This window comes from Acanthopagrus latus, chromosome 3 (assembly GCF_904848185.1).
Source record: "Acanthopagrus latus isolate v.2019 chromosome 3, fAcaLat1.1, whole genome shotgun sequence".
Taxonomy (NCBI): domain Eukaryota; kingdom Metazoa; phylum Chordata; class Actinopteri; order Spariformes; family Sparidae; genus Acanthopagrus; species Acanthopagrus latus.
In genome coordinates, this window is record NC_051041.1 from 25,786,239 (window position 1) to 25,797,271 (window position 11,033).

Genomic DNA, 11,033 nt, shown 5'->3' on the forward strand with positions numbered 1-11,033 from the left:
TGCTGTAACAACTTTACAAAGTGATAATATGTCAATGCTGTGTTCATGCATTCTATAAGCCACATAAACTGACATTTTTAGGTGTTATCTGGCTACTCAACTAATTTACACATTACTATAACACTAAAGGTATTAAAGCTCAACATCAGCCCCATATTCGGTCTAACCCCAGAGAAAGCACCTTAGCTAGGATCCACAAAACATGACTGTGAACATCAATATCAATCATTGACAGTAGCTCTGTTTTTATCTGTCCTTCTTGGTAGACATCACAAACTGTCCACAGTCGCCTTCTTTACATAAGTATCAGAGAACCCTACTACCTATCATATGCAGTGTTGTATAGTCGTGTAACTACAAGACATGATGGTCAAGTCTTACTGGGCAGAGGTTGGGGGGGGGGGTCTAGATGCAGAGTTATCCCATCAGCGCCTGCTGCCGGCCCATGGGGCTAAGTCAACCTCAGAAGCTGCTCTGAGGCTTGAGCTCCAATCAGTTTGAGCTCTCCATTTTCAATATTGTCTTTGTTTGTACATTAACCTAAGCTTTTTATGTTCATATACTGTTTAACTTTACCATGAACTGTCCTGGCAAAGTAATAAAATATATTTATTTTAAAAAAAGTTGTGAGTGCATCCTTCGCATCATAACATCTTAACCCAGGCAACAACTATTAGAGAGTGACAGTGAAGCGTTCATCGCAGTAATTTATACCAACAAATTTGGTCTGTATACAAATTGAAGTGCACTAGTGGTGCTAGAGGTACTGTCAGAAGACCAAAATCGTGACTCAGAATAAACGCTAATGTTGCTGCTTCATGTCTGCTGGAAGTGTGCTATAGGGTTGTTCTGCTGCCCTTTAGTGGCCAAATAATAAGTTATTCAAGCTTTTAAAGTGTGGGTCCATTGTCTGTATTTTTGCCAGTTAGCTGGATCCAAATTTAAAGTTGTTACAACATCTGAGGTGTTTAAGAATTCCAGGGTAGATTGTTACTTGATTGACTGTATGAAAGTACTCTGACCTTATTCTTTACAAGTGGAAATTTTTCCCATATAAATGACATTAGTGAAATGGTTAAGGGGTCATTTAAAAAGAGATTTATCCACTTTGGATCTTACATTTACACAACAAATTTCACAAGTCAGGGCCTGTTCCACGTCCAGTGTTGTCATACTGTGTAATAGCTGGTCTCACAAGGCTGGTTACCAACTGTCTCCATTAACTGATGGAATATTAACAAACTCAGACAAACAAATGTAAAGGAGGTGCAGTGAAGTTTTGTAATTACAATAAATCACAGCATTAGAAGTAGATAAAGAAACAAAAAGGCGAGTGGAAAGGAGGGGCAGGAACAAAATCCAGGAACATACCCCAAGGAGCCACAGAGACCGATATAGGGAAGCTCAACAAAGACAGTACAGCAGTAGAGCACACAGACTATACACCCATGGCTGACAGGGATAATTAGACACAGGTAAAACACATCAGGGAGGAGCAGACAATCAAACTGGAGGATAACGGAAGGAAAGGGGGACTGAGACAAGACACAAGGATAGATAAAAATAAAACAACAACAAAAGCACAACTGAATCTATGACATGCAAATTGCAATGGCTTTAATGCACAACCTTTTTTATATGTTAAGTCAGTATTAATGGTCTCTACGTGAGGAAAATGAGTTTTTTTTTTTCCCCCAAACATTACATTTTTACCCTTAAACTGTGATACCATGTCTGCTGTGGATTTACACGACTGCTGCATTTTTTGTCTTTTATTACAAACATTAGCTGCAATGAAGACCTTGTTTTATATCACTAATTCTACAGTAAACATTTGTATATTTACAATTTAATAGACTGTCGTACAAAGTGAAATATTTGTACTGATCTGGGTGTCATTTCTGCTCTGTCATACTTTTGCAAATTAGGATCCTCTTAGCTCCACTTGTTGCTTTCAGCTGAGAAGGTGGCTTTATATCACACCTTTTGATTCATAAGCTTAAACAAACTCTTGCAGGTTTTGCCCTGCAGCATTAATTAGGGCCCGAGCAGGTCTCGACCAGCGAGGTCCCTATTGCTTTTCGAATAACGACTTTTTCATCCAAAATGATTGCATTTTTCACTGCCTGAACATACCCCAAAACTCACCAAACTTGGAATATACGTCATACCTGTCAAAAAGTTATGAAAATAATTTTGATATTCCAAACAACACCCAGGTTATTAAATAACAACTTCCTGTGCATTTTGCTCAAAGCACAAAGTGTTGGATATCTTATTCTCAGCATTGGTTTGTCTGAATGACATGAATCCCACGTGACTACTTCCCCATGAGCCGCTAAGGCTCTGTGAAAAATTAAAAACTTACTTTTTCCAACTCCTCGTAGGACATTTGACCCATTTGCAACAAACTTTGCATGTAGCAACTGTGGAAAAAAACTTATCAAAAGCTTTCACCTTTGTCACACCTGGTGGCACGGTCCATTTTGATGCTTCATCATAAAACCATCAACCCATTATAACTTCCAAATACAATTTGCCATCTACTCCAAATTGCTCAGACATGTCGAGGGTCTTGCCCTGGATACACTTACGTGACACACCCCGACAGCAGCATGTCTTGACACGTGTGGACTGCGAGGGCCTGTGCATTGCTGCTTGCAGCTTTATTTACCATTGTAACCAAACTATATTTGTGAAACTGACAGCCATGGCCAACCCAGAAGTAAGTTGCCTTATCCACTGATCCTGTTTTGTGAGATGGAGCCCCACTTAGTATACATCAAAATATGTTGCTCCTATATATAAGCTAACTAACAACGAGGGAGCCCAAAAATGTTAATGCTCTGGCTTCATCTTAACAACCAAATGAATGCTTTCATACACCTTGTCTTCAGTTAAAAGTAACCTTTTTTTTAACACCACCATAAAAGAATGGAAGCATAGTAAACACAAATTTCCTTCTTTATAAACATTTGAAAAATGGATTTGGGGAATATCCTGAAACCTCATCACTTCCATACTTTCTAGCTGCTACACTTCACGATCTTTAGACGGTGCAATGATCTCTTTTTTTTTTTTCATCTGGATATACATGTGGATAATTCTCTGTGTGGTTGTACAGTACAAAATACAAATGAATCAGGGGTCTACACATGAAGACATTTTGGATGGAGAAGCTGGTAACACCAAGCCTTGCCACAAAGAGCAATCGGGGCATGCTGGTATGGTTGAGTGTTTTTTCACTAGAAAGCACAGTAAATAAGTTCACTTTGATGGCATGTTGGAGGTGTACTGGTTGTGAATCATACAAAGAGCCTGTTTGTGGGATTCTTTCCTTTGATATTTATAACTGATCCACTGACCATAAAGCAGCATTTGTCTTAATCTGGTTGATAAGACCTGACTTTAAACTGTAACATAACTAAAAACTACTCTTTAAATTGGTTTACACTCATACTTACCTCTCACTGACATGCAGAACATCCATCACATAAGGAACTAATGATTCATGGCATCTGTAACTTCATAACCTCACTACAAGTAACAGCATGTGTTTAAGTATTAGAAAATAATTTTACTTGAAATCTCTGGTGTAACATTATTCAGTCAGGACAGAATGAAGCCAGCAAAAGTTGGTAATTTCATTGTTTACTTTCAACTTCATGTTCAAAAAGTTACATAGTATTTTAACAATTAAAATATGCTAAAGCACTGCGTTCTAAACTTCTAAAAGCTGCTTCGGACAAATACAGAACATTTCAATGAGAATAAAAAAGAAACCTGTATATGTATAATAAAAAGTGTAAAACACCTACACATTAAAAATCATTGAACATCACCATAATTGAAAAGAAAATGGAACAAGAAATGTAGAAAAGTCTGTGGGAACACAGAAGGAGGAGGAAACTTTCATACAAGCGGGGTGTGTTGGGGTGTGATCAAGTGGTTTTAATCAAACATGTCATCATCATCTTCATCATCCTCGTTGTCTGACTCGTCAAAGTACTTCACCTCCTTCTTGACCCGGCCTGGTCTGTCCCGGGACTGAGTGTTAACTGTTTTTCGGCAGTTGCTGTCATCATCCTCATCGCCTGATGGAGGTTTCTGAGGTTTCTGCAAAGGCAGACAGTGAACGCTTTATCATGGCTATCATTTATGTTTTTACAGCACTGAAACTACAAAATACAGGTTGTTGTCTGGGAACCCTCAGGCCTTGTACTGAATATACATTTGTTTTATTATTATCAGCTAAAGTAAGCATCATTTTAATGTAGCAGTTGGTTGAAATGGAGCTAGTCTTAACTGCTGTACTGGCTGGAATGTGTGTGTAGAACATGGTTTCAGAAAAGTATTGAAAGCTGTCAGTACATTTTTGCTCATTATATATTCAGGGGAAATCCTGCTTTTCCAACATGAAAATGAGGCTCTTGTGAATAATGCAAATCTGTTTTTTTTTTGGGGGGGGGGGGGGGCACGGGTCATAAAGACCGCTCACCACTGTCAACGTTTTTTTGTGCTTCTGATTCATGTCTTTATGTCACTCCGCACGTAGTCCATTTATTTGTCACGACGGAACTTCATTCAAAGCAGAGCTCCATCAAAGTAGTGGTGGGAACGGCAGTTCTTTTTACTGTACTGAATCTCTAGAATCCGTTCATTAAAATGATTCGTTCACCGAATCGTTCACTGCTCTCCAGCTCCCTGAACTGATAAGCAGCCAAACGATCCGTCATTCAGTTAATAATTTAACCCATGAGGTTCATGTTCACTTACTGAGGGACGGCGCGCAATCATTCGCGGAAGACGTAGTGCTGCTCTGAGTGGTATACATGCACTAAAATTATAACACGGTGAAAGTGTCCTCTGTGCACAGTAAATTCACTTAACATGATGCTACACGGATGTTAGCGTCACAGCGCTAATTTTAGCAGTACAGTTACTGAACGTGAGTCATGAGAATCATGAGTGACAGACACAGCTCCACTTTCAGCACAGTACGTGAACGAGAATCACGTCCTCAGCGTCAGTTCTCCGCCTGCAGTAGTTTCGCGAAACATGATCCAATCACCGGGCGAACGTGATTCACGTCCTGGCATCCCTCGTTCGCGAACGACCTACTGAGACGTGAATCACGTTCGCGCTGTCACTAAATCAGTGTGAACATGAATCACGTTCGCAACGGCAGCTGCTGAGAATCATGTTCGTGAACGGGAGTTACTTTTACTGTGCAGTAAAATCACTTAAGATGATGCTAAACGGATGTTAGCAACACGGCGCTAATTTTAGCAGTACGGTTGCTGAATGTGAATAATCTCCTCTGCCCTGGGTGAGTGACACAGCGCCATTTTCAGCACAGTACCTGAACGAGAATGACATCCTCAGCGTCAGTTCTCTGTGTGCACTCGGATATTCACTCGGGTCCAGCCACGACTTTACCGAGGTTCCCCTAGTGTTAGCAGCAGGAGGATGGTTAGCTAACCTCCCAGAGACTCGCGCCGAATCACTGAGACTGATTTAGGGACCCTCATTAAATTACTTGGTATAAATATATTAATAGAAAATAACTGCAACATTCACACAGCTTTACACCACCTCCAGACCTGTCTTTCTTTTGGCACTACATTTTCTCAACTGTAGAACCTTCACATCCCTATGCATTAGTGCAAATGGGCTTTTGCGTGCGGCGAAATACAGCGCAAGGCCCAGTTGCTGGACGAGGGGTTTACTTTCGATAAAAACGAAACTTAACAATTTCAGACACAGACCGTAGAACCTCCGTATCCCTACGCATTAGCGCAAGTGCGTAGGGATATGGAGGTTCTAACGGTTGAGAAAATGTAGTGCGGAAAGAAAGGCAGGTCTGACGGCGATGTAAAGCGGTGTGCATTTTCTCTATACAACATACACTTGACCTGTTATAGATTCTTTTTAGGTGAGCCTTGTTTTAGGTGGTTAAATTTCGCTTTTTCTCTGGACCCCGTTCACTGCAGTACAAAGCTGAGTGTCTGGGCTGGAGCAGCTCTCTACTTCTCCAAACTGAGGCTGCGCTGAACGGTGATTACGGTAGGGAACAGACCGACTATAGATACTAGTGCATTGCCTGTAGGAAATGTGTATTCTTATAGAAAAGTGGGAGGTTAAGTAGCTTTTTCATGGATGGCCAAATGAGGCTGTGTTTGAAGGTGGGACATCAGGGATATTTAGGTTTGTTGTGAAATCCGATATTTCAGCGTATAATTGTCCATTTTTATCCTGTTTTTGTTTTTGCCATTATATTTCACTTTAAAACACTATTTACTTGGTGTCATTTTCAGCAAAACCTCACGTGTAACTATACATTTATTTTTTCATTTTGACGTACTGTATTAACACAATGGACCTAAAATCACAAAAAAAAAAACATTAAATCCGACTTGAAAAAGTTATTTTTTTTTACTGTGAAAACCACAAATATGTTTAACAAACCATTTTTTAAATTACTTATTATGCAAATACAAATTGCTGCTAAATATGTGCATACATTTTAATGTTATATGTTTATTTACATTACAGGCAATGCTCAGGCCTGACTGAACTCCTTACAGCTGAATGAAGAGCTGCACTGCCTGCTCCACATTCAGCAGTCTTCTCATTGTTGTGACTCAAACAAAAAACGACTCCACTACACCAAACACTACATAACACACTAACCATACACTCCAAACATGCTAAATGTCACAAATTTCTCAACTCTCAATATTGCTGGCTGTCTCTACACCAGGGGTGTCAAACTGATCCAGTAAAGGGCCATGTGGCTGCAGGTTTTCATTCCAACCAAGCAAGAACACACCTGATCCAAATCAGGTGTGTTCTTGCTTGGTTGGCTGATTGGTTGGCTGATCCAAATCAGGCGTGTTCTTGCTTGGTTGGAATGAAAACCTGCAGCCACATGGCCCTTTACTGGATCAGTTTGACACCCCTGCTCTACACGGACCGCCGTTGCCTGTCATTCATTCACCTCTGTCCCTCCCACAACTTCCCGTTCCTTAACAACCAAACTTGCTGCCCGTTTTTACCATGTCTTGCACCAGACACAAAGCAATGTTCACGAAAAAGGGTGGCGGACATTATTTACCCTAAGTCCGGTTTTGGACCTGTCGTTGCATCCGTTGACTCAGGAGGTGGGCTGTCTGGGGCAGCGGCTAGCAGCAAGCTACACACGAACATCCACAGATTCTGATTCCACTTTTTTGTCCGTGCGTCTCCGGATCTCCTCAGACCCAAACAGACTCGGTCCAGACTTGTTTAGTCTCATTAATCCACAACAGTCAGTTTAGATGCACAGAACAGAATGGGACGGGACCGAACCGCCGGCAAAATCCCGATACAGCTTGCGCCGCTGCAGGTATAAATCTGCTTGTTTCTAAAGGTATGTCGTGGAAGTTAGCGTCGGTCACGAATGTGTCGTTCTGCTGCTGAGGACGTGAATCACGTTCGCGCCTTCACTCACGTTCGTGAATGTGTTCACGCTGATTCAGTGACAGTGCTGCGCGAACGTGATTCACGTCCTCAGCAGGTCGTTCGCAAACTACTGATTCACTCATGATTCGTGTCAATAAAATGATTCTCGTTCACGTACTGTGCTGAAAGTGGTGCTGTGTCACTCACTCAGAGCAGAGAAGTTGATTCACGTTCAGTAACCATACTGCTAAAATTAGCGCTGTGTTGCTAACATCCGTGTAGCATCATGTTAAGTGATTTTACTGTGCACAGAGGACACTTTCACCGTATAATAACTAAGTGCATGTATACCACTCAAATCAGCACTGCATCCCCTGCGAATGACTGTGTACTATAGTCCGTGAACGCACCATCCCTCAATAAGTGAATATGAACCTCAGGGCTGAATCATGAACTGAATGACGGATCGTTTGGCTGCTTATCAGTTCAGGGAGTTGGAGAGCACTGAACGACTCGGTGAACAAATCTTTTGAACTAATCATTTTAATGAACGGATTCTAGAGATTCAGTACAGTAGAAAGAACTGCCATTCCCATCATTAGTGGAAAAGAGCTCTGCAGTGATTGGCTCTGGTGAGCACGTGGCTATCAGTGTAGTCCAGACAAATGCGACGTTGCACACCCTTGAACCAAGCAGCAGCAATGTTGAAACTCTCAGGTCAGTCTGATCCTGATCCGCAGAGATATTTGAAGAATACATACACAGACAGACAGACAGACAGACAGAGATTCCTTGCTTTAATAGAGAGATGTACTTTATATGACCCCACTTCAAAAAAACACAAACTATCCCTTTAAAAGGTTTTGTAGAAAATATTCACAAAATTCATGACAAATAAGGTGTGAGAAGAGCTCGACTGACAAGTGATCCTGGCTGATTTATCAGCTTGTATCATTTGGATGCAAATATGTAACAATTGACATGTAACAAGAACTTCCTGTGAACACCTGAAATGAAAATGTGTTTTGAGGCAAGTTAGAAATGGTGTCTCCAATACAAAGTTTTTTCTATCAGAGAGCACTGGCAAGTTAATGTTTTGGCGTGGTTACTTAATATTTCTTCACATTTCTTCAAAAATCGTGTCAACGGCCATTGTAGACTCTTTTTAAGGGTGCTCAAGCACACCTATATTTCATCTCAACAAATTACGTGTGCATGTTTCTAACCATTCGTATTTGTAATGTTAAACATTTGTATGGCAATAAAATTATTGTACACAAAATTCTACTGTCATGTACGCAAGTCTGAGAAATTGTTTGGGTTAGGACTGTTTTTATGTGAGTATGAATCTAAAAGCTGTCAGTGCAAAGTCTTGTGAGTACAACTCTAATTTCTACAACTACTAAGTCTTCACTGTGAGCAGGAATTCAAGTTTGAGGGTACGAGTAGAAAAGTGTTGAAATGACATCACTTACGTCACAGGCAGATGACTGGGGAAAATAACTGAACCCCGATTACTCCAAATGCGCATGCGCCAAAGATGACTGACAGCAGTGGACCGGGTGGAGCTGCCAGCTTAGGTAAAGCATCACAGGTAAAGTCAATAATGTGTACATCCAATATTTATTCATAAAATTGTACTATTTAAAACACAGTTCATGGACATACAGACTTACGGCTTTAGCTTGCAAGCTAACGACATGCTGGTGATGCTAAGTTAGTGCTAGTATTACTAGATCCGGTATCCCAGCTCTCGTCTCTGCAGCACCACGACACAAATGCACCACATAACCCGTAATCTCTTGTTTATGACAGATACGACTACACAATATACATGTCATGATGTTTGTATGATAATCCATCGATCCACTGATTGATTTCCCGCTGGCTTCCTTGTAGACAAATCCACACGACCGAGAGGATGGTTAGCAAAGAGGAAAAGAAACCAGACTTATATGATGGACAGATTTATGTCAGTTTAGCTTGCAAGCTAAAGCAGTAAGTCTGCAAGTCCATGAACTGTATATCATATCTCTATATATATCATTTTAAATAGTATAATTTTATGAAATAAATATTGGATATACATGTTATTGACTCCACCTGTGATGCTTCACCTGAGCCGACAGCTCCGAGTCATTTGGTGCCCTGGGCAAGATCTTAGCCGGCACCCCTTGCATTGTAGTCAATTTCACAATCAATTTTCGTACACTCACACAGAAACTGCATGCATGTATTGAAGATTTTATTTCTTTTAAGTCGAAAATATCACACCAACTAAAAAATATAGAAAGAAACAAGAGATAAAAATAGAATATAAATAACCCATTGTGCAAAAATGGTGCCATCTCTTCCTTATCTTATCTATCAGCCACTTTGCAAAATGACCTCCAACTACTTCCATGTCGGTATTGTGCTCACATATATATATATATACACACACATACACACATATATATATATATACACACACATACACACATATATATATACACACACATACACACATATATATATACACACACATACACACATATATATATATATACACACACACACATACATATACACACACATACATATACACACACATACATATATATATACATATATACACATACATATACATATATACACATACATATACATATATACATATATACACATACATATACATATATATATACATATACACATACATACATACATACACATATACACACATACACACACACACACATATATATATATACACACACACATACATACACATATATATACATATATATACACATACATATATACACATACATATATACACATACATATATATATATATATACACATACATATATACATATACATATACACATATATATATATATATATATATATATATATATATATATATATATATATATAAATATATATATATACATATACATATATATATATATACATATACATATATACATCAGTGTTTCCCATTAATTTAGACTCTGGCGGCCCGCCATGGTCTAATTTATTCCGCCACAGTCTCAGAGTGAACCGAAAAAAATCTTACACTTCTCATAATAACATAAAAGATCTGTAACGTGTGTTTCGCACTGCGGCTTTGGCAAAGGATCTCTCACTCTCTGTCGGCTCTGCCCCGCTCTGCCCCCACCCCGCTGTACATGGTGCGCGCACACTCACTTACACACGCACGCATCACGCAGGCACGTACGCACTGGAATATATCGCGTTACCTTACGGCATTGTGAAGCAGAAGTGAAGACGACGTGAAGAAGGCATTTTAGGACACCACATCGTTTGAGGTAAGAAACTTTAACAAACTTTACAATATCCACTAGTTTAGAAACAATGTTATCCTGATCTATGTACTACAGCAAAAAGATAACGTTACGATGTAAGCTGTCAGTCTCGATTATGTCGATTGATATATCCGGATGCTTTCCGTGAAAAAGTATGTAACTTAACGCTAACCTATATCGAACTAGTTAACGTTAATGTTATTGCCAGAGACGGTTCAGAAAGTATAAATGTATATAGAGAATCGTTGTTATTACCAGCGACTCTGACAACGAAAA

At 39.7% G+C, this 11,033-nt stretch overlaps 1 protein-coding gene and 1 long non-coding RNA gene across 3 annotated transcripts in view; one reads left to right on the top strand and one right to left on the bottom strand.

Moving 5' to 3' along the window:
* Window positions 1-3,630: 3,630 nt before the first annotated feature.
* The window catches only part of top2b (DNA topoisomerase II beta), a 77,587-nt gene continuing 70,184 nt past the window's right edge, over window positions 3,631-11,033 (bottom strand). For both annotated transcript variants that reach the window (XM_037093738.1, XM_037093739.1), the window contains one exon: window positions 3,631-4,116. In XM_037093738.1, coding sequence (XP_036949633.1) covers window positions 3,952-4,116 — 165 coding nt within the window. In that variant the 3' untranslated portion in view covers window positions 3,631-3,951. The remainder of the gene's footprint in view (window positions 4,117-11,033) is intronic.
* LOC119017219 overlaps window positions 10,443-11,033 on the top strand; it is a 2,567-nt gene continuing 1,976 nt past the window's right edge. The window contains exon 1 of the long non-coding RNA XR_005074365.1: window positions 10,443-10,760. This is a non-coding gene — a long non-coding RNA (uncharacterized LOC119017219). The remainder of the gene's footprint in view (window positions 10,761-11,033) is intronic.